Raw genomic sequence first — 24,303 nt, forward strand, 5'->3', positions numbered from 1 at the left:
CTTCATTTTGTATTTTTTCTAAGAGATAGTTTTGTACAGCCTCCAGACTATCATAAGTTAAGGTCACTAAAATAGCCCTGGAAGTGGAATATATAGTTGTCATTTACATCTAAAATCCATGAAGTGAAAATCAAAAGATCCAACACCCAAAACAAAATTCATGTCTTTGACATCTAATATCAAATTGCCATTGGATTAGTCATGGTGGTATATGCCTATGCTCACTACACAAGAGGCAGAGGTAGGAGGAACACTAAGGAACTCCTGAGCAAAAAGACCCTGACTAAAAAATAAAGTAAAGCAACGAAGACAAACAAAAGGTCTTCAGACATACAAAACCTGGAAGAGGGCTGGGAATATGGCCTAGTGGCAAGAGTGCTTGCTTCGTATACATGAAGCCCTGGGTTCGATTCCCAAGTACCACATCTATAGAAAATGGCCAGAAGTGGCGCTGTAGCTCAAGTGGCAGAGTTCTAGCCTTGAGCAAAAGGAAGCCAGGGACAGTGCTCAGGCCCTGAGTCCAAGGGCCAGGACTGGCAAAAAAACAAAACAAAACAAAACAAAAAAAACCGGGAAGAGTTCATCACAGAGCAGTCAGATGCCTCAGATCCAAATGCCAGCCTCTAAACCTTCGGATTTTCATCTGTAAAATGAAAATCATACCTGTTGTAGGGGATGTTTTATGATGATTAAATATGACAAAGGAAAAAGAGTCATGATTTCTTGAATAAACAAATGATTTGAGCATTTATGCTAAAGACATTATCTCATTAAACATGAAAATAAATACCCAATACAACTACTATGAGCATTTTCTTAGACTGTCCTCTGTCTTATCATTCTTCAGAAACTAATGAAGCACTTTTGCTAACATTTTCTTTCATTGCCACCTTAAATATGTTTAAAAGTAGAAATGAATAACTTTGCTTGCTGGAATAGACATGTCAGCTAGCTAAGAAACCACTTTGTGAATGAGTTCAGTTTTATAAACTAAGTACAATTTTTTAGCCTGTGTTTTGGTTGTCTGATATGTTTTCCAGTTTCATTTATGAAGGTATTATTTATATACTATCTCATTTTTATTATAAATCTATTGGGTAAAGGCCATGACTGTCGTTATAGGTGTACAATGCCCCCACAGAGTTTTTGGCACTCAATAAATTTTAACTAATATTTCTATGCAGCAAGTCTGTAGACAGGAAGCATATGGTAATAAATGTCAGAACACAGTTGAAAATCTCCAAAAAGTTTTATATTATATTTCTTTTATAAGCCAGTACAGATATTTTTGTCAATGAAATTTATTTTAAGAAGGACTTCCAGGCTCAAATTTTAGATAACAATTTTTCCATCCTTCTTTTATTTACAAATTAAAATGTTTCCTAATTCATAATGGCATAATAATGAAAGTATTAGCACTAATACAGTGTCATAAGAAAATGTATAAATGATTTTGTAGATAGCATAAAGAAATGTTAAGTCTAAAGAACAGCATAAGAAAACAGACTTAAGCAACACAAGCTATGTTGTCATATATCTGGTATAAAAAGAAAAATCACTGCTATTTCTGTACCATTAAATTTCAGGCTGACGTGGAGATGTATCACTACTTACAACTGTTAACAATCTTAAAGTGGGTTGTTTTGTAACTCGAATGTTGAGAATTCTAGCACTACTTAAACATCTTCTTGTAGTCTCAATGAGACAATTATTGCTATAGAATAACAAATGACATGGAAAATTGGAAATCTCAAAGCTAAAAATGAATTCTATATAAAAGATATTTCTTGTTTGCTTAATTTTTGTTGAAGAAATGGTTAGCCATAATCAGCTACACAAAACCATTTAGGCAACATGCATCTAAATTTTCTGTCCTGAATTTGATTGTCCTGTGATTAATTGGTTGACCATACGTGCTTTGAAGTTTTCATTAACATAATTTGAAGAAGAAATTATCTGAATTTTTCTTTTTGTTTAACCTCTCAGAAGTTTAGGTCCTCATTGATAAAATGTGGGTGGGAAATCCAGACATAGCTTAGATATAGTGTCTCTGACTCAGGGTCTTATAAGATAAATTGATGTATAACCCAGAGTTATATCACCTTTCTGCTTGGCTGGGAATTGATCAACTTCCTTGCCTGTTATCAAGCGTGGATGTCTCTGGGTGTTGACTTTGCCCTTCTTCCTAAGTGTTCTCACAACATGGCAACTTATCCCCCACAGTAAGAGCCCACAGAGAAGGAAGGGGATCCAAGAGGATGAACAGAACATCCTGTCTCTTTTATATATATTTGTTAGAGGCAAGTCAGTAGGTCTAGCACACACCCTAGAGGAGAAACCTATACCGGGGTTTAAATTCCAGAATTGGGAAGCATTGGAGGCCACTTTGGAGGCTGCCTACAACAAATATGATCTGTGGTAGGGAAAATCACTGAATATACTCCAGAACTCATTTGTTTAAATTGTCTTGAGCTCTTACCATGGACTTCCATAATGACTTTATAGTTTTCCATAACATTTTATTTCTTTATTACAATCTAATGAAATAGATTGTGTTAATCTCAAGTTTATCATTGAAGACTGTTACATACTGAGTGATTTATTTAAGATAATATAGTAAATAAACTTTCCATTTGATTATTACTGCCTCTTGAACAATACTACTTTGAATTGAAAGACATTCAAAATGATTATTAGGCCTCATTAATTATATTAATTAATTACATAGGAATTTCCTATCTTATTTTAGGCTCTCATGTATACCACATTATTTAGGATTTACATGTTATTCACGTGCTATGTAATCAGATTAATATCTTTTTTGTTGTTGTTATTCTTTTTTTTTTTTTTTTTTTTTCGGCCATTCCTGGGCCTTGGACTCGGCCTGAGCACTGTCCCTGGCTTCCTTTAGCTCAAGGCTAGCACTCTGCCACTTGAGCCACAGCGCCACTTCTGGCCGTTTTCTGTATATGTGGTGCTGGGGAATCGAGCCCAGGGCCTCATGTATACAAGGCAAGCTCTCTTGCCACTAGGTCATATCCCCAGCCCCTGTTGTTGTTATTCTTGATACTTGGATCTGAACTCAGTTTTGTACATGCTAGGCAAATACTATACCAATAGAGCTACACCTCCAGCCTTTTTTTTTTTTTTTTTGCCAGTCCTGGGCCTTGGACTCAGGGCCTGAGCACTGTCCCTGGCTTCCTTTTGCTCAAGGCTAGCACTCTGCCACCTGAGCCACAGCGCCCTTTCTGGCCATTTTCCATATATGTGGTGCTGGGGAATCGAACCGAGAGCTTCATGTGTAGGAGGCAAGCGCTCTTGCCACTAGGCCATATTCCCAGACCCTGCCTCCAGCCCTTTTTAAAACTTATTTTTTGAGTAGGGTCTCAACTTTTGCATGGGCCAGCCTTGGGTTGAAGTCTTGTACTTTCACCTGCTGCCTTGCTAGGTGTGAACCACCACACTCACTTTTTAAAACAGGATCTTGCGGTAGACCCAAGCCTATCATCATGCACCAAGATCAACTCAAAATGGATCAAGGACCTCAATATCAGACCTGAGTCCTTGAAACTACTGAAAGACAGAGTAGGAAAGACGCTAGAACTTATAGGCACAGGTAGGAACTTCCTGAATATAGTCCCAGGGGCACAACAAATAGGGGAAAGACTCGACAAATGGGACTACTACAAATTAAAAAGTTTCTGCACGATTCTAGATATCCATACACAATGAGATCAGAAGAGGGTAATCTTAGAAGAAACACCAAGGCACAATGCCTGAGTGCCTCTTCATATTTATATGAAATAATAAACATATTGAAACCAACTCCAAGATATGGAAACAAGAGATCTCTCTTTTGTTGTTTTGTTTCCATTTTTAGGGTCTACTATTTGATGACTCTGTCTTCTTTACCTTATGTATGATATATTCAAGTGTATATTTTCAGAAGGGTTGGGGGGAGGGCACAGAACTCAAGGGGAAATGAGTGAAAAATTGCAGCAGTTGGGCTGGGGATATAGCCTAGTGGCAAGAGTGCCTGCCTCGGATACACGAGGCCCTAGTTTCGATTCCCCAGCACCACATATACAGAAAACGGCCAGAAGCGGCGCTGTGGCTCAAATGGCAGAGTGCTAGCCTTGAGCGGGAAGAAGCCAGGGACAGTGCTCAGGCCCTGAGTCCAAGGCCCACGACTGGCCAAAAAAAAAAAAAATTGCAGCAGTAGAGTTCCCTGGACACTGATGAAAGTGAACTATATAACTCATGGATGGAGACGGGAGGGAGGGACTGGGAGAGAATGAGGGAACAGAAGACACTGTATGAAAGGAAATGTACTCATTAGCTGCCTTATGTAATTTTAACTCCTGTGGGCACCACCTTTATAATAACTATAGAGTAACTTAATAAAATAAAAAGACAACGTCAAAAACTAAAAAAAAGTTTCTGCACGGCTAAGGACATAGCCACCAAAACAGAAAGACAGCCAACCACATGGGAAAGGATCTTTACCAACACAGCAACAGACAAAGGCCTAATATCTGTCATCTACAGAGAACTCAAAAAACTAAGCCCCTCCAAGCCCAATAAACCAATTAGGAAATGGGCAAAGGAGCTAAAGAGAGACTTCACAAGAGAAGAATAAAAATGGCAAAGAAACATATGAGGAAATGTTCAACATCCCTGGTAGTAAAGGAAATGCAAATAAAAACAACCCTGTGATACCACCTCACCCTAGTTAGAATGGCCTATACTCTGAACTCAGGCAACAACAAATGCTGGAGGGGGTGCTGGGAAAGAGGAACCCTTCTCCATTGTTGGTGGGAGTGCAAATTAGTACAACCACTTTGGAGAACAGTATGGAGGTTTCTCAAAAAGCACAATATAGACCTACTCTATGACCCAACCATACCACTCCTAGGCATCTATCCTAAACAGCAAGTCCCAAGATATCAAAAAGACATTTGTACTTCCATGTTTATCGCTGCACAATTCACAATAGCCAAAATATGGAAACAACCCAGATGCCCCTCCACAGATGAATGGATCCAAAAAATATGGTACCTATACACAATGGACTACTACACAGCGATTAGGAATGGTGAAATATTGTTATTCGCAGGGAAATGGTCAGAACCCGAACAAATAATGTTGAGCGAGACAAGCCCTAGAACACAGAAAACAAAGGGGCATGATCTCCCTGATATATGATTGTTAAGAAAGGGAGATGGAGAGACAGTAGAGACCAGGTCTGTGAAACCAAAAACTGCTTGTCAAGTGGTATTTCCCACAGGATTGGGGCAGCGACCCAACAGTATGTAACTAAAACCAAACAACTACTCAACATATAAAGGTCAAAAATTGACCTCTCAGTGGAATACAATAGCTCAAAAGCTATGTATGTACGTCCATATAAGACTACTGTCGACATATTGTCTAATATCGACATTACATTTAAAGCCCTAGGAGAATTTTCTTGGGCTTGGCCACGTGGCTACTGTATATGTTCTTGACACATTGTATATTGTATATATGTCTACATGACCTAGAGAAGGGAAAGAAAAACAGGGCGTAAGATATCACAAGAAATGTACACACTCCCCTACTATGTAACTACCCTTTTTGCACAACTTGTCAAAAAATTTGTGTTCAATTAATAAATTTTTTTAAAAAGACAGGGTCTTGCTAACTTTGCCCAGGCTGACCTCAAATCACTTCCTATCTCTGTTCCTATAGCTAGATTACAGGCAAGCACCAATATGCCTAGCCCTTTAATGTCATTTTATGGTCTGCAACTGCTGTGTACCAGAGATACACCTCTGGGCTAAGATGTTGTTAGTCTAAAGTATATTTCGGGCTAAGTTTTTGTCACATGGAAAAGTAAATAAAATAATGTAAAACTGGTCTGGTAGCTCCATCTTTCCTTGACATTTTCCAGTGCTCTGGACTTGAGTAAGGGTAGTGTGTTTTGGATAGGTAGGCTGCTTCTGGAAGATAGCCTGGAGTTTATTTTTCCCTGATTCTGAATCAGACCTTCTCCCTTTGGTTTCAGCATATGAATTTTTAGCATGCAAGTGGGCCTCCCTGTGTCTGGAATCCAAAAGCAAGGTGGTATCGTGAACAGACAGATAATAGTTCTTGAATAGTTCTGGGTTCTTGAAGTGCAGAGCCGAAGTGAAAGGCACGGACGGGTTAGGAGCTATGGCTTTCATAGTGGTGATAGTTAGTGGTCATACTCATTCCATCACCCTGCAGCAAAAAGGTAAAGTTTTGTCTTTAAAGGTATTCACTTTGCAAAATATCTTTGTGGAATGGTTAGTAGGAATATGGAAAATTATCTTCACATAGACAGTGTACATACCCTGTAGAAAACTCTAGATAATATAAAAAAACTATAATTAAAAATGAATTTGATAAAGTTTTATGATACAAGGTCAATTTACAGAAAGTGATTTCTATATAACTACTTACCAATACTTAGAAATGAAATGAGAGGATGAACAATTTGTGGCTTTAGTTTAATATTGATTATAGTCATTCTGCTTTATAAATAAGAACTTGGGTATTATCAGACAAAATAAAAGGAATAATTTTCTCCTCAATTGATTATAAAGGAAATAGTTCTCTTTCATGCCTGCAAACATATCCTTGAGTTTCCTTTCCTCTCTAATCTGAGGATTGTGCCTTTTAATAGCAGCTGCTAATCCCTTAAAATAGCTCTTAATGTAAGGATTCTGGAGTTTTCATTAACCGTGGATTTCAACCTTTTTTTAACCCCAATTCAAAACCCATATTTGCTGATTGTTTCATCAGCACCCTTTTAGCCTGGATGGTGAGGCAGCAAGCCTACTGTAAATCCTAAGTGGCTGGTGTAGATGAGAGTCTAAGACTTTAATTATATGTCATTTTATTCACAACACTCAACTCCAGGAAGGGAAAATGACTCTGTTGTTGGAAAAAGACATATTATGTGAGTATCATTCATTGTAAACCAAAAATGATACTGTATTATAGCATAGGCAACAATGGGACCTGATTTTGGCGATGGGACCTGTCTGAGAAATTGAATAATAGTGAAAGTCATCAAAATGGAAAGAGGTGTTAATGTGAAATGCAGCCTTCTCAGAAATGCTTTTTCCTGGACTGTTTAGTTTTGCTTTTGTTGCTTGCCATGCATGAATGAAAGTACTCTACTCTCTTGGGGAGCAGGAAAGCCTCTGTGTCAGTTGTTTATTTCCCTAATTCCTCCTCCTTTGTGATTTTTGATGTCAGATCTGAAATGGAAAGCTTGTAAATATAATGATTATCACACGGATAATCACCTGCATTAGGCACCGCCCTGCTTCTCTTTTCTATCCTAGCTGTTCTCCACATGTCACATCTACTCTGTGGTTGGATTTTAACCTGACTGCTTCATTAGATTTGTGAAACTCAGTATGCGGCGCCCTGGGGCAGCACAGATGGGGACTTGCTTGTTTTCTTTTCTCACTTCTTCTTAGATGGCACACTAAAAAGTCCTTTTCAATTTAGTGTGATCAGTTTACTTGGAATTACCCCTGATATTTGAAGCCTCCCTTGCTCTTATGCCCACCATCTACTCACCTTCTTTCTTCCCTCATTTTTTTCTGTCCCTTCATACAGTGAATCTGAGAAGTAAGATAATTCTTAGTGGGTCAAACTGTTCCCCTGTGTTGTTTTGTTTGTTTTGCTGAGAGGGAAAAATAAATGTTCCATCATTGTATCTATAAACACATTCAGATCAGAGGTTAGCAAAAGTCTGCAGTGATATGAGCCAGCTGTCTTCTCTAATGGTGTGACTTGGGGCATCAGCCCAAGATCAAAGGAATGTAGGTGGGAGGAAGTTAGAAGATAAGATCATTTTAAGCCATAGAACAAGTGCTTAGCTTTCACAGTGATAAGGCACAGCTCAACAAACCTGTATGAGGGGGCACCAAGACAGAAAATTGAGTTGACTTTTCTTAAGTATATCCTTCCTCAGCCACAAATGTATTGATGCAAGGAATTGTTTACAGACATAAAAATATCCTAGGATCCAGTTTCCTTTATAATAATGATTTGGCATCTATATATGTATCTTATAATTATTCCTGTACTGTGCTATATTACAGTTAATCATACAAATAAAACTGGCATTAAAACAACAACAACCATGTGAGGTCCATATGCTACTGGCTCCCTCCTGTAATCCTATTTAGGAAGCTGAGGTCTAGTAGATCATGGTTCAAAGAGAGCCCACACAGACAAGGTAAGAAACCTTTGTATCCCAAATAAATAGCAAAAAGCTAAGCAAGGGGCTGGGAATGTGGCTTAGTGGTAAAGTGCTTGCCTAGCATGCATGAAGCCCAGCATTTGATTCCTCAGTGTCATATAAACAGTAAAGGCCAGAAGTGGTGCTGTGGCTCAAGTGGTAGACTGCTAGCCATGAGTAAAAGAAGCTCAGGGACAGTGCTCAAGCTCTGAGTTCCAGCCCCAGGACTGGCGAAAAAAAAAAAAAAACACCAAAAAACTAAGCTATGGCTCATGTGGTAGAAATACCAGCCAAACAAGCACAATGTCCTGACTTCAAACCTCAGTACTAACACATGTGCTAACACACACACACACACACACACACACATACATTTGCACGTGTATTTTGTTCAATGGTAGGGTGCTTTCCTCCCCTAGATATGTACGTAAAAATACCCTCCTTTTTAAAAAATATTTACTGTATGTGGATTTTTAAACTTTATGTCTTAGTCCTACTGATGCTTCAAGTTTTTTTTAGAGCTCCAATATAGTTTCATTTTAAAAAGTAGTTCTAATAGGGTTTTCAATTGCCTTTTCATATAGGAATTAATTTAGGTAATTGTGACAGATTGGAAAACACTATATTGACATCTGTTGAACCATATCCTATGCCTTGATATCCCAAGCAGTAAACATTATTAACTATTTAATGAGCAAAGTTATGTTGTAAGTAAATCTTCAAGAGTTTAATGTTGTTTGAGACAATCACAAAGATAATAATAATTTTTTTTTCTTCCTTGTCTACATCAACTTCTTGCATGGTCAGCCAGTATTTCTCCGGTGAACAGCCTTAAAAGTTGCACTCTCAGCTTATCACATTGTGTTACTTCACCGTTCAGCTGTAATTGTGCATTCTGACCTTTTCAAATCCTCAAAATGTTTCTCTAAAGCTACCTGTTATTATTAGAATATTGGATCATGAGTGTATACATAATTTTTTTCCTTAGTGTTTTTCTTCAATGTGTAGGTAGTAACCAAATCAGTGCTGGAGACACTGACTACTTTCTGCCTTACATGGTTTGGTGCAGCAGTCGCTTAGTTGAGTTGGATCTTCTCGCTACTCGGCTCATATCCCATCCTTCTATTAATATCTTTTGGCAAAGATAATTTTGGAGGAATGTAAGTTAAGATGTAGAGGCTCTTGACAGTTGTCTGCATTTTTTTTTCACTTTCAAGAGGGAAGTAGAATTGAAAAGTAATATTGCCTCCATTTTCTATCTGTCCCAAAATTAAAATGTATGCACAAACCAAAGAGTTAAAGGAAAGGATTCAGTTGCACAGCTGTGGTTTTGTCATTTGATAGTCTGCCTGCAGTAATAGCACTAGGTTATATATTGATCATTAGGTTATGTTCTTCAGATATTTATTTAAAATTTAGAAGAATTTTGTGTATTCAAGTTTTGTTTTGTTTTGTTTTTTTGGGGGGTGGGGGGACCAGTCCTGGGGCTTGGACTCTGGGCCTGAGCATTGTCCCTGGCTTCTTTTTGCTCAAGGCTAGCACTCTGCCACTTGAGCCACAGCGCCACTTCTGGCCATTTTCTGTATATGTGGTGATGGGGAATCGAACCCAGGGCCTCATGTATATGAGGCAGGCACTCTTGCCACTAGGCCATATCCCCAGCCCCTGTGTATTCAAGTTTTAACCATTTGTTTTAATGTGCAGCTTTTGTTACCCTGCATGGAAGAGAAATTTCAAGGGTTAGGGCTTAGGTTTTGTTAGGGTTTTTTGATGATTCATTATGAAAAATTTCAGTTGCACAAAATAGTTGGGATATTGGGTACCTGAATACTATATAGAGAGAGATTTCATAGTTACATATTAACATTTGCCAGTTTTGCATCACTTGTACTTTTTTATGAATTGTCATAAAGTGAATTACTTACTCCATAACATTTTACCCCTAAATACTTGAGGACACATCTATAAAAATCAAGGACATTTTTCTTATTAAACTAATAATTTCAAATATTTTCTAGCCTCCCCATTTCTGTTCTCTGGTTCGTGTTCTCTCTTTCCCTTCCTCTCCCTCTCTCTCTTTCGCTCTCACTCTCTCTCTCCCTCCCTCTCTCTCCCTCCCTCTCTCTCTCTTTCTCTCGCTCTCTCATTTGTTAAAATATAATCCTATCAAGGTTCATGCATTGTTGTTGCTCACTTTCCTCTCCCCCACTTCGTCATTGACAGTGACTTGTTGAAGAGACTAAACTAGTTATACTATAGATGTTTGACCTCATTTTTCGTCCATTCACTTTCTCACTCTTAACATTAAACTTTCTTCCTTTCCTCTCTTTCTTGGTGACTATAGGTTATTGAGCTGTAGTTTCAATGAATTTGTGTTAAACAGTTTTGGTCAGAATACTTTATACTGCATCATAACTGAAGGCACAGATATCTGGTGATCCCACTACCTTTGATGATAAATGATAGGATTGATTGCTGAGCTAAAGTGATGACAACTTGATCCTTTCATTATAAAGTTATACTTTGCTCCCTGTGACCAGTCTATAATCTGTGCGCTTTGGGTAAGAGAAAAACTTCCTCATCTTTTTACCCAATGAATTTTCTAATCATTGCTGATCCTTAAATATATAAATATCCTCATGCTAATTACAAAATGGTGATTTTTCTTTACCTATACATCTATTAGGAATTCTCTTTCTACTCTACAGAAGAGCTTTCTGAGAGATATTGTTTTAATTGGAAATATATCCACTAGTATGTTCCTTTAGGTTTCAAATTATTGTCTTTCTTTGCTGGGGCCAGTACACCTGAACTCTCTGTGGCAGCTACAGTAAAAACATGCACTACATCTTCTTTATTGTAACTTGTGAAGTGTATTGACATTATGCTGCCTTTTTTTTATTATGCCAAGAGGAAAAGAAAATCTTTTTTGTGTAAGAATAAAAATTGAACTATGTGGTTATATTGAGATAATTGTGTAAAAAGAAGACTGTTTGAATGAGTTTCAAAATGGATTATTTCTTCATTACCTAGCACTTTATAATTAACTGTTCTTTTTTTTTTATTTCAGGAAGCTGATGCTTTTGCTAGAGAGCAAGGCTTTGAGGTGAGTTAACCCACAATTGCACACTAAACAGATCCTAAAGGTTTTTTTCTAGCTGATAATGAAGTTCTTTTGGACAGTGATTGATGTGCTATTATACTCTCAGAGCCTCGCAGCAGTTGCCATGGAAACTTGGCAGTCGTCATGGTTTCTTTGTTCTGCCAGCACAGTGTTATGACGCACTCTGCTAGGTCTGCACCCAACATCGCCTACAGATGTTATTTATTGAATTTTGAAAAGCCTCTTGGGAAGCCAAGAGGTTGGGCACGGTTTCAAGCTGCCTCTGCAGATATGGGGCCTGTCAGTTTGTTCAGTTAAAAAGCTACCTCATTAGCTGCATTACATTTCACAAGGATTCACTGCTAAAGCAGTGGTGGAGCAAGACTAAATACTGAGATATAATGTCGCTTAAATAATTTCAACCGTATCACATGTAGATTATCATTATGCAAATTAATTTCCAAAAGGTTGTACCTAACAGTTGTTAGGAACTGATTAATTTAAATCCTGATCATATGAACTTCCCACTAGAATTCTTTATTTTTCTTCCTTACCTCTAGCTCTCTTTTCTTTTAGATAACATAAAATATACATAAATTTTATGAAACAAAATAGATAATTGGCTTTAATTTCCAGGCCTTGATTCTATTTTCCTAATAGAAGAATTATGCTGTCAAGATTCAAAATTCCATGTAGTAGTTGCTGGCCAAATTAAGATAACAGTCAAGACCATGTTTTTATCTGTGCAATATCCATCTTTCAATTAATTGTTAGAAAACACTGACTCCAATATGAACCCAGGTTAATTGATAGAGAATTAACTGAGTTTATGAGACTTTTATGACTATGGTATTTAATTGAGCCGGAACTATATAGAATACTATGTCTTGTACAGCAACTTGAAATACTACACGATAGTAATTTTCTTAAACTGTACTGTGACTAGAACTAGGATATAGGACCCCCTCCTCATTTGCATACTAAGGACTGTCTAACATCTAGAGAAGCTGTGAGCATTGCTTGGATAATACTAGTAAGCATACTTGGAACTCTTTAAAGAAAGGTGTGTGGCTGGGGATATAGCCTAGTGGCAAGAGTGCTTGCCTCATTTACATGAAACCCTGGGTTCGATTCCCCAGCACCACATATACAGAAAATGGCCAGAAGTGGCGCTGTGACTCAAGTGGCAGAGTGCTAGCCTTGAGCAACAAGAAGCCAGGGACAGTGCTCACCCTGAGTCCAAGGCCCAGGACTGGCAAAAAAAACGAAAAAGAAAGGTGTGTCCTTTTATGATGGAATTGTTACTTAAATATACTAAAGGGAGATTCATAACTGAGCAACAAAGTAAACATACACATGTTATTTATCTTGTAGGACTTGATTAGCCAGAGCTTTGTTTCATAAAGGAAGACAGTGAGAATATAAGTGTTCCCTCAAGATCCTATACAAGAACTACTTCAGCAGGAAAGACTCATGACAGTTAATTACTTAAGTTTGAGCTAGCTTTTTTTGTTTTTTGTTTATTTTCCTCTACTCTACTCAGCAACAGAATTGATTCATCTACAACTTTTCTTCCCTCTTTTTTTGTCTAATTTAATTTTTATTTTATACTTTTCCAAACTGGAAATTGATAGATAGAACAAAATGTGATCAAGGAATGTTCAATTCACAATTCAAAGATTTGATCAAAATGCTCACTCAAACAGCTGAGCACTAATGGCTCACACCTGTAATTGTATCTACTCAGAAGGCTCAGATCTGAAGATCGTGGTACAAAGTCAGCCTGGCAGGAAAGTTCATAAGACTCTTATCTCCGGTTAACCACCAAAAAGCCAGAAATTGAGCTGTGTTTCAAGTGGCAAGATTGGTAGTCATGAAGAAAAAAAGCTCAGGGACAGTTCCCAGTCTCTGAATTCAAGACTCAGGATCAGTTTTGTGTGTTTTTTTTTAAAAGCTCAAACATAAATTCTCCATAGATAAAAACATATGCCACAAAGCCATAAAGATTATTTTAGTTATACTGTTTTTCACAGATACTTATAAAAATATGACGTTTTATAACAAATGATCTATGGTACAATGTAATATTTGTTGAAATAGTTCAATAGGTTTGGCTAGTTCATACTTCTACTTCCACCTTGAGCTCTGTGCACCAAATATTCCTAGTTTACATTCAGTCTTAGCAACAAAGTACTTTTTCTATTTCTATATATTTTATTAGTTCTTATTTACTGGTTTCAGAATTGTTTCTTTTTGCCATAATTGATTAAAGCATATAAGCAAAGTAGTGATTGCAATCATATACCATATTACCTCCTGACATAGCAAAGCTGCTCTGTCAAAGATGTTGACAGTGATATGTTAGATTGGGTAAAGAATATAGTATCTTGGGGCTGAGAATGTGGCTTAGCGATAGAGTGCTTACCTAACATGCATGAAGCCCTGGGTTTGATTTCTCAGTGCCACATAAACAGAAAAAGCCAGAAGTGGCACTGTGGCTCAAGTGGTAGAGTGCTAGCTTTGAACAAAAGGAAGCAAGGGACAGTGCTCAGGCCCTGAGTTCAAGTCCCAAGACTGGCAAAGGAAAAAAGTAAGAATAGAGTATCTTGAAGTTTCCTTTTATGGATTCCCCAACACATCCCAAGCATAACAGAATATATATGTGTCATGAGTAGAATTGCCTAAGGTAAGCATTGTTAATAAACAATGGAAAACTATCTAGAGAAATTCAGTGACTTATAATGCCAGGGAAGTTTAGTTTATTAGATAATAATAAGAAGGCATAGATTCAGAACTTAATGTTCTTAAGGAGTAAAACAAAAATAAATCTTTTTCTGTCAATGAAATGTGTAAATACTCTCGAATTGAATGTGAGAAACTAGATAAATACCTCTATTTTATCTCTTCCAACTTAATATTGCCTATAAATCGGGAACAAAACTGGGAAAAGATAAATGATTAAAAGAAACAAAAGGTGAGCACTTTTTTTTTCTTCACACTAGCACTCCCACCCTACCCTCATTCTCTTATTATAAATCCCAATCAGTTCCCAAAGCTAGTTAACACTGCCACTAGTGATCTATCTGCTGACAGACCAGGACAGATGCCTCTTTACCAGTGTCTATTTATCAGGAAATAACCACAGCTGCATTTTTTACAGTTGTCTGCTTAGCTTCTCTGCAAATTTTGGATAATCTTTAATTCTTTTTCTTAAAAAATCTTTAGTCTTTCAGGCAATCTTCAACGAGAAGCAGGAGTTTAGAAGGGCCCTGGAGAAAGATAAAAACTAGATCTGAGCACAGAACAAAGCAGAAGAGAGAAGACACACACACACACACATACACACACACACACACACACGATGTTAAATTGCATAGTGCTTGATTTAAATGACAAACCTGTTTTGTTTTGTTTTGTTTGTTTTTTGTCAGTCCTCGGCCTTGGACTCAGGGCCTGAGCACTGTTCCTGGTTTGTTTGTTTGTTTTTTTCTCAAGGGTAGCACTCTGCCACTTCTGGCCGTTTTCTATATATGTGGTGCTGGGGAACCCAACCCAGGGCTTTATGTATATGAGGCAAGCACTCTTGCCACTAGACCATATCCCCAACCCTTAAATGACAAACCTGATAGGAATTTAAAATGACAATTCATGGAGTAAAAAGTTTTACAGCCTCCTATTATTCTAGAAAATCAGTTCAGGCTGCAGTGTGTTTTTAAGTCTACCTTATATTTGGGTGGAACTGATTAAAAGTTACTTAATTTAGAACCTAAATAAAAGTAAGATGCTCAGAAGCATGCTTCATTATGAAGCCATTTAAAATCTATTGGAAATTGATTTAAATTAAATAAAATGAAGGAGATACCTCAAATCTAAATATAAGACAATCTCCATATTTTCATTGTCTGCAACAGAATATATGCCATGATAATGAGAAATCATACCTTCTCTATTGGATCATTTACTCAGCATTACTCCAAGTTAGAAATTTTAATTTCCTTGTTGTAGAAATCTAAGACATAATACTTCTGTCCAGGACTGGAAATGTGGCTTAGTGGTAGCATACAAGAAGGCTTGGATTCAATTCCTTAGTACTTCATAAACAGAAAGAGCCAAAAGTGATGCTGTGGCTCAAGTGATAGAGTGCTAGCCTTGAGCAAAAGAAGCTCAGGGACAGTGCCCAGTTCAAGCCCCAGGACTGATAGAAAAACAAAAACAAAAAATACTATTTCTCTCCGTATAGGAAGAAAAGTAATTTCCCTCTCCACTTTCTTGCTTCTCTCACAGCCTTTAGCTCTGTTTAGAGAATCCTAGGCTTGTAGTTTTTCTTTGACCAAAGAAAACTCTTATCATCTTACTGAGTTCAGAACTGAAAATTCTAAAAGAGAAAAGCATACAATTATACAGTACTGAATTCACTACCCACGTGTGGTCATTTAAATTAAGATTAATTAAAATTAAAGTTGAAAATGTAAAGCCCAGTGTGGTAGTTAAAGTCTGTAGTTCTAGCTACTCTGGAAGCTAAGGTCCATTGAGGTAGGTGTTAGAGGCCCCATTCAGCTATTACAATGTAATCCCTCATCTGACCTGTCTACATTCCGAGCGCTCTGCAGTCTGTATAGCTCATGACTGCTTTATTGGACAGTGGAGGTGTCAAGCATGTATTTCATCTCAGAAAGTGCTGTTAGGGCCTGGGAATATGGCATAGTGCCTTGTATACATTAAGCCCCGGGTTCGATTCCTCAGCACCACGTATATAGAAAACAGCCAGAAGTGGCACTGTGGGTCAAGTAGCACAGTGCTATCCTTGAGCAAAAAGAAGCCAGGGTCAGTGATCAGGCCCTGAGTTCAAGTCCCAGGACTGTCAAGAAAAAAAAGAAGAAGAAGAAGTTCTGTTAAACTCCGCTAACAAAAAGTCTACAGAGCATATTTCTTTCCAAATAATGCTCTTAAGGTGATTCAAAGATTCCTATGTTGTATTCACATAAATAGACTGAAATGAATACTCAGTTTCTGAAAATGAAAATTAAGTCATGTCCTTTTGCTAAGAAAGTGGACTAATGCTTTCATAGATAGCTGCTCTCTTCTGGCACCTATGAAAATGAGGATAGCTTAAAAGCAGATGAAGAAGGCTGGGAATGTGGCTTGGCAGTCGACTGCTTGCCTAGAATGCATGAAGCCCTGGGTTCCAGTCCTCAGTACCACATAAATAGAAAAAGCAGGAAGCAGCGCTGTAGCCCAAATGGTACAGTGTTAGCCTGGAGCAAAAGCTTGGGACAGTGCCCAGCCCTGAGTTCAAGCTCTAGGACTGGCAAAAAGGAAAAAACAAAACAACAACAAAAACAGATTAAGAAACAATGAGATTAATCTTATCATTCTCCTCATTTATTATTTATTACATATATTTACTGAGAAATTACTAAGTGCTTCACATAGTCTGATAGACCTTAAAGACCAAAAAGAAATGACCAGCGTTATGAGAAAAATAAAGATAAAATGGCCATGGAATTATTGTCTGTGAAAGTAAAATCTGAAAAATAAGTATCTAACAATGACAGCAAAAAAGCTGAACGATCAAGTGGAAACACATTACAGTGAAAGGGAACAAGAGCACAAAGACTTCTAAACAAGAAAAAGAGCTTGATGTACTACTATTAGCTCTGGGAACTGAGAAGGTCAATGTGGTCATATTGGAGTGAGTGGGGAGGAGCACCATGGGAATCAGACCAGTGATCAAAACAGGGCATAGCACCATCACTATTACAGAAGTTTCTGTTTACAAAACAAAATCGAAAATAATATGTGAAGCAATGTGTGGAGAGACCACAATTGGAATGCTATAGAAGTAGGTATATTGGGACAACATTGTTTAGCAATTCTATCAACAGCTTGTTAAAAATGGAATGAGGAAGCCAGCCCGAGTGGTTCATGCCGTTAATCCTAGCTACTCAGAGGCTGAGATCTGAGGATCAGGGCTCAAAAGCCTCTGAGCCTCTTAACTCTAATTAACCACCAAGAATCCAGAATTAGAGCTATGATTGATGCTCAGCATCAACCTTGAGCAAAAAAACTTAGGGACCATGCACAGGAAGGCCCTGATTTCAAGTCTCAGGACTTTTTTTTTTTTTTTTAAGGAATGAAGAAAAAAGTGGAATAAATGAAGAACTTATATTTATTCTTTAGGTTAGAAGACAATACTGAATTTAAAGAATGTGATCACCAGTAACAATAAAAGCAAAATTTTACAGTATAAATTTCTCCCCAGTTTATAAAAATTTTCCCAACATCTCCAACATACAGTTAATATATTTAAGGCTTGAGACAGACAGGAAATGCATATCCATAGTCAGCTCATCAGATGAAACTGAGGTTGTATGACTTGTTCAAAGTCACATAGCTAACACATACCTGCATCAGATCCAAAGTCCCACTGTCCAAGCCTGGCATTTGGAGACTGCTCTGCTTCCTCTGTCATGGTCTTAGAAGCAGAGATTAGACCTCAAAATGACCTTGAAAACTTAGGGATGTTTTGACATTAAAAAATTGAAATGTATTGGTATAAAACACAAGTCAGAATAATTAGGAAAAAAGAACCAAGTTAAGTGGAAGATCAGAAATGGCTTGTGAATGTTGTGCCAAGTCGCAAGACCACCCCCAAGAAGACCACCGAGATTCAGACACTCCAAAATGCAAAAGCAAGGCAAGGCTTTATTTAACGAGCTGCCAACTCGGGCCTCGTCCTACCCACCGACACAGCGGAGGTTAGGAGGGAGCCCCGAGCTGTGATTACACAGGGCTTATAAAGGCAAAGAACAAGGTTACAACAATCAGGTGTGCAAGCAAGGACACAGGTACAAATCTGATTGGCTCAGGGTTTAATTCTAAAATGGGGTTCACGTGGTGGGGCCTGACTTCAAAGTCTGGCACCTCAGTGAAAATGATTTAGAAGAACACTCTAAAATTTCGTGTCAATAACAGTAAAAAGCACATTGGCATAAATCATAGAAGCATACAGAACGCATGCAACACTGATTAAGAGTACTGTGATCTGGGATGGGAATGTGGTGTAGTGGTAGAGTGCTTGCCTAGCATGCATGAAGTCCTGGGTTCAATTCCTTGATTACCACATAAACAGAAAAAGCTGCAAGTGGCGCTTTGGCTCAAGAGGTAAAGTGCTAGCCCTGAGCAAAAGTAGCTCAGGGACAGTGCCCATGCCCTGAGTTCAAGCCACAGGACTGGCCAAAAATAAGATAAAACAAAACAAAAGAGTACAGTGATCCCTGGAGATAAGACTGAGATGCTGATCCTGGCTCCACTACTTGTATTTATGGCTTTAAGCCTTAACCTTGGTGACTTAGGTTTCTTCTTTTGTAAAATGAACATTAGCAGTTGTATCTACTGCCTTTAGGTAATGAATACTTAAGAGCTACAAGCATGGTTCTTGGTTCTTTTCACCTATAAAATATGGACAACTGTACTTCTTCAAGTACTACTGCATAGTAAAGCTGAGATTTAATGACCACTTTAGAGTTCCATAATGGCTCATGCTCAATTGTGTGAGGATCCTCTGCCTCTACATCTTTCACTTTCCTTCTGTGATACTCGTTTTTTTTTTTTTTTTTTTTTTTTGCCAGTCCTGGGGCTTGGACTCAGGGCCTGAGCACTGTCCCTGGCTTCTTTTTGCTCAAGGCTAGCACTGTGACACTGAGCCACAGTGCCACTTCTGGCCATTTTCTGTATATGTGGTGCTGGGGAATTGAACCCAGGGCCTCATGTATAGGAAGCAAGCACTGTTGCCACTAGGCCATATCCCCAGCCCCTGTGATACTCTTAATTGAATTCTCAATAGTCAAAACTCTTGAGCTCTTTCTAGAGATTATGGGGCAACAGAAGGAATGGACAATCAATCTTAGGGAATGTTAAAATAAGTCAAGCAGAAAATACGGCATTGCACTCTTTCACTTAATCTACTTTCATTCTTGCAATAACTTTTTAACTTTTTAAGACAGTCTCATTATATGTAGCCCTTCCTGGCCTCAAATTTGGAAGCCTTCTGTTTTAGCCTTTCAAGTGCTGAGATTACAGGCATGCACTACCATGCCTGGCTTTAAGTTTTTATTTCGAGATAATGTTAGTTTTAGAAAAAATTATGAAAATAGTACAAAAATTTCCATATACCTTTTATCTACCTTCCCCTAATGTTAATGTCTTATATAACTAGATTATAATGACATTGGCACAATGCCAAAAACTAATTACATAAGTTTCTTTTGTTTTTCCTTCTGCCAATACTGGGCTTCCACTTGAGTCACAGCTCTACATATGGCTTCTCCACCCCCTCTACCCGCCCCCCATCCCTCGCCCGTGGTTAGTTGGAGATAATAGTCTCATGTTCTTTCTATTTAATCTGCTTCAAAACATAATCCTCAGATCTTAGCCTCCTGAGTTGCTATGATTGTAGTTGTGAGCTACCAACACCCAGCTCAAGTTTTCCTTTTTTTTTTTTTTTTTTTTGCCAGACCTGGGGCTTGAACTCAAGGCCTGAGCACTGTCCCTGGCTTCCTTTTGCTCAAGGCCAGCACTCTTACCACTTGAGCCACAGCACCAGTTCTGGCTCTTTCTGTTTATGTGTGTTGGGGTCTGGACAACCCCTTTCTCCCCCCTCGGGGAGAATGGTAACCACAAACTATATGAAAGAGCACTCAGCCGGGCCCTCCGCCAGCGGAAGGCCAAAGGCGTGCTCACATGGGCGAGCGCTAAGTTGAGGAAAGGTTGCTGAAGCCTCCCCTCCCCCCAGTCCCCTCACATGTTACCAAGGGCAGAGGCGAAAAGGAAGGCATCAGGGACACGCTGCGGTGGTGGGAAACGTCTCAAAGACTTTAATATGGAAGGGCACTTATATAGAAGTAATGGCGGGAAAGAAAGGAGGCTGGCCAAAGGGCCAGTCATAGGCTAAGGACCATGTCCATCAAGTGACATCACTAAACTTCCTTTGTGGGCGGGACAACCCCATCATGGTGGCACGCATGTGTTCACCTCCCAAGGGGTGGAGGCCAGAAGGTGGGAGGGACTTCCATTGTCCCAAAGCTGGCGGAAGGGCAGCCTTCCCAAGGCCATAATAATCCCCAACAATGTGGTGCTGAGAAATTGAACCCAGGGCTTCATGCATGCTAGGCAAGCACTCTACCACTAAGCCACATTCCCAGCCCCTCCAGTTTTCCTTCAATATATCCATACCCCCCCCCCCCAATTGAGTTCAACTTCTTTTTTTTTTTTTTTTTTTTTTTTTCCAGTCCTGGGCCTTGGACTCAGGGCCTGAGCACTGTCCCTGACTTCTTTTTGCTCAAGGCTAGCACTCTGCCACTTGTGCCACAGTGCCACTTCTGGCCATTTTCTATATATATGGTGCTGGGGTATCGAACCCAGGGCTTCATGTATACGAGGCAAGCACTCTTGCCACTAGGCCATATTCCCAGCCCTATCTACATGACTTATTTTTTTCTTTTTGTAGTACTGGGGTTTGAATTCAGGGACTTGCACTTGCTACTTGAGACTCTTTTGCTTTTGTTTCAAATAGAACCTCAGATCTATGCCCATGCCAGCCTGGACCAGGATCTTCTGTTTGTGATTTCTATATATAGCTGAGATGAAAGGTATATGCTACCACACTCATCTTTTTTATTGGTAAGATGGAGTCTCCTAAATGTTTTTGAGTGTGCCTGCTGGTCCTGGGTCTCAAAAGCTGGGCCTTGTCACAGCCCTTGAGCTTTTGTGCTCAAGGCTAGTGCTCTACCACTTGAGCCACATCTGCACTTTCAGGTTTTTGGTGATTAATTGGAGATAAGATTCTCATGGACTTTCCTGCTCAGCCTGCCTTCAAACCAGTATCCTCAAATCTCAGCCTCCTTTGTATCTAGGATGACAGGTATGAGCCACCACCACCCAGCCTTCTCCTGAACTTTTTTGCCCTGATTTGCCTTGAACCACAGTCCTCCTGATTTCTACTTTCCATGTAGCAAGAATTACAGGCTTCCACATTGCATTCACTTATGTTGTGCCCTTACTCTTTTTCAGTCTATGACATTTTCTCACTCTAACCTTCTTGTTCAGGATCTTGACTCATTTTGTTCTTTTTCCCTGTCACTACTGGGGCTTCTTTGGCTTTGTAACTAGTAATAGTTTTTTGGAACTATGCAAATATTCTCATTTGTTCACAAATTTTAGCATCACTTAATTGATCAATGGTAAAGATGTTGTCTGTCAGTTTTCTGTACTGCACATTGCTATTTTTCTTTCTGTAGTAAATAAGTATCTTAAAGCAAGATTGATGCTAGGAACTGAACCTTACATATGCTAAGCCTACGCTTTACCACAGAGTTACACAGCATCTTTCCTCAAATATATTCTTAGTTTTGTCAGCAATTAAAATAGATCCTTAGAGAGTTTATTTACCTGTGGTTCTATCATACTCTAAAGTTCCTTGTAATTTCATCATTCTGGTAAGATGAGTGAGATTTATCTATGAGGGAAAAACATCTAAGAGGAATAGAAAAGGGAAAATCTCTTAGAAGCCGAAATATTTAGTTACGGGAAGATAAAAAGTGAGCTTTTGGGAAAAGGTTTTGAGTTTTTTGTTTTTGGGGTTTTTTTGTTTGGTTGTTTGTTTTTTAGCAATGCTAGGATTTGGACTTAGGGCCGTACATTTGCTAGGCAGGCATTACATTGATGAGCCCCACCTCTAGCCTGTTTCACACAATTGTTGTTGTTTTATTTATTTTTGAGGTAAGTCTTGCTTCCTGAAGCCCAGGCACATTCCTGGCCCTCAGTCCTGAGTTTTGTTTTGTTTTTTCCTCTGTAGCTGGGCTGACAGGCATGCACACCACCTAGCTTCTTCCCATGGAGATGAAGTCTTACAGACTTCTCTGCTCAGGCTATCTTGGAACCAGGACCTCCCAGTCTCAGCTTCCCAAGTAGCTAGGAATCCTAGTAGGTAGAATCTTAGTCTGACTGAGGAGTTTTTTAGACTACACGTAAATCAACTCTTTCAAGCAAGCAGTAGCTTTTGAAAGAAATTTTAGATTGGATGTGTGTGTGTGTGTGTGTGTGATATACCAGAGTAAATGACAAAGGGTTTTTGCATGAACTATAGATGTAGATACAAACAAAATTTTCTTATCTAAATCTGGAAACATTAATGGTTTGTATTTATAAAGTTCCTATCAGTGTTAAATTGCCATTTTTAGTGAGATTTAATTTGAGCCATTAGGAAGATTTCTTGGGTAAAATTAACAAGTGGCCAGTCTTGGTGCCAGTGTCTCATACCTAGACTCCTCACTACCTAAGACACTTAATTCTAGAGGATTTCAGTCCCAGGCCAGCCAAGGCAGAAAAATCCATGAGTTTCTGTCTTCCTATAACCAACAAAAAGCCAGGCTTGAGGCATAGCTTAAGTGGAAGAGTGCTGGCTAAGCAAGCTCAAGGCCCTAAGTTCAAATACCAGACCCCCCCCAAAAAAAAGAAAGAAAAAAATGTTCCCATGGCACAAACTTTTGTATTCTTACAGGGTTATTAGTAGAAAGCATCCGTGGGATATTAGTCTTGATTTATTCTTTTTTTTTTTGCCAGTCCTGGGGCTTGGACTCAGAGCCTGAGCACTGTCCCTGGCTTCTTTTTGCTCAAGGCTAGCACTCTGCCACTTGAGCCACAGTGTCACTTCTGGCCATTCTCTATATATGTGGTGCTGGGGAATTGAACCCAGGGCTTCAACTATGGGAGGCAAGCACTCTTGCCACTAGGCCATATTCCCAGCAGTCTTGATTTATTCTTTTTTTTTTTTTTTGGCCAGTCCTGGGCCTTGGACTCAGGGCCTGAGCACTGTCCCTGGCTTCTTCCCGCTCAAGGCTAGCACTCTGCCCCTTGAGCCACAGCGCCGCTTCTGGCCGTTTTCTGTATATGTGGTGCTGGGGAATCGAACCTAGGGCCTCGTGTATCCGAGGCAGGCACTCTTGCCACTAGGCTATATCCCCAGCCCTTGATTTATTCTTTATACCACCTTAAAGAAAGGCCTCATCTTTCTTTTTTGTTGTTGTTGTTGGCTGTGAAGTTTGAACTCAAGGTCTAGGCACTGTCCTTGAGCTTCTCTGTGTTCAAGGCTAGGGCTCTACCAGTTGAGCCACTGCTCAGTTTTTGAGTGGTCAATTGGAGATAAGAATTTTGCGGGGACTTTTCTGCCCAGGCTGGCTTCGAACCGAAATCCTCAGATCTTAGCCTCCTGAGAAGCTAGTGTTACAAGTGTGTGAGCCACAAGCACCTGGTGAGAAAGTCCTCTTCTTTAAAAAATAAAAAGTTTTATCTGGTACAGTAGCTTATATCTGTAGTCCTAGCTACTTCGTTGTCTGAGATAGAAAGACTACTTGAGCCTAGGAGTTTGAAACTTAACCTGAACAGCATGGTAAGACGGTGTCTCAAGTCTTTCAAAAATCTAATAAATTGCCAAGAGCTGGCAACTTATGCCTATAACCTTAGCTACTAAGGAGGCTGAAATCAGAGGATTGTTCAAAAGCCAGCCTAGGCAAGAAAGTCCATGAGATTCTTCTTTCCAGTAAACTACTCAAAAAGAGCTGGAAGTGGCCTTGTGGTGCAAGTGGCAAAGCACTAACTTTGGGTAAAATGAAGTTCAGGGACAGCACCCAGACCCTGAGTTCAAGCCCCAGAACTGGCACCAAAACAAAACAAAATGCTTTTTAAATGATAATCTGTTTGCTTCTTTGTTAAATATGAATTATACATGATTATAAATAAGTTAAGAGTAAGATATACTTGTGCTAAGGATGTATCTGCAAATTATTCATGTGTTGTTATCATTTTATGTTCATTAAGTAATAAAGTATAGACATTCTTATTATATGGCATTTTTGGTCCTCTCATCTGTTAATTATTT

At 38.9% G+C, this 24,303-nt stretch overlaps 1 protein-coding gene across 2 annotated transcripts in view; it reads left to right on the forward strand.

The window, feature by feature from the left end:
- Window positions 1–24,303, forward strand: part of Adk (adenosine kinase) — a 420,812-nt gene that overhangs the window by 305,950 nt on the left and 90,559 nt on the right. For both annotated transcript variants that reach the window (XM_048339095.1, XM_048339096.1), the window contains exon 8: window positions 11,334–11,369. In XM_048339095.1, the coding sequence (XP_048195052.1) occupies window positions 11,334–11,369 (36 nt within the window). The remainder of the gene's footprint in view (window positions 1–11,333; window positions 11,370–24,303) is intronic.

Source organism: Perognathus longimembris, chromosome 2 (assembly GCF_023159225.1).
Source record: "Perognathus longimembris pacificus isolate PPM17 chromosome 2, ASM2315922v1, whole genome shotgun sequence".
In the NCBI taxonomy this organism is placed as follows: domain Eukaryota; kingdom Metazoa; phylum Chordata; class Mammalia; order Rodentia; family Heteromyidae; genus Perognathus; species Perognathus longimembris.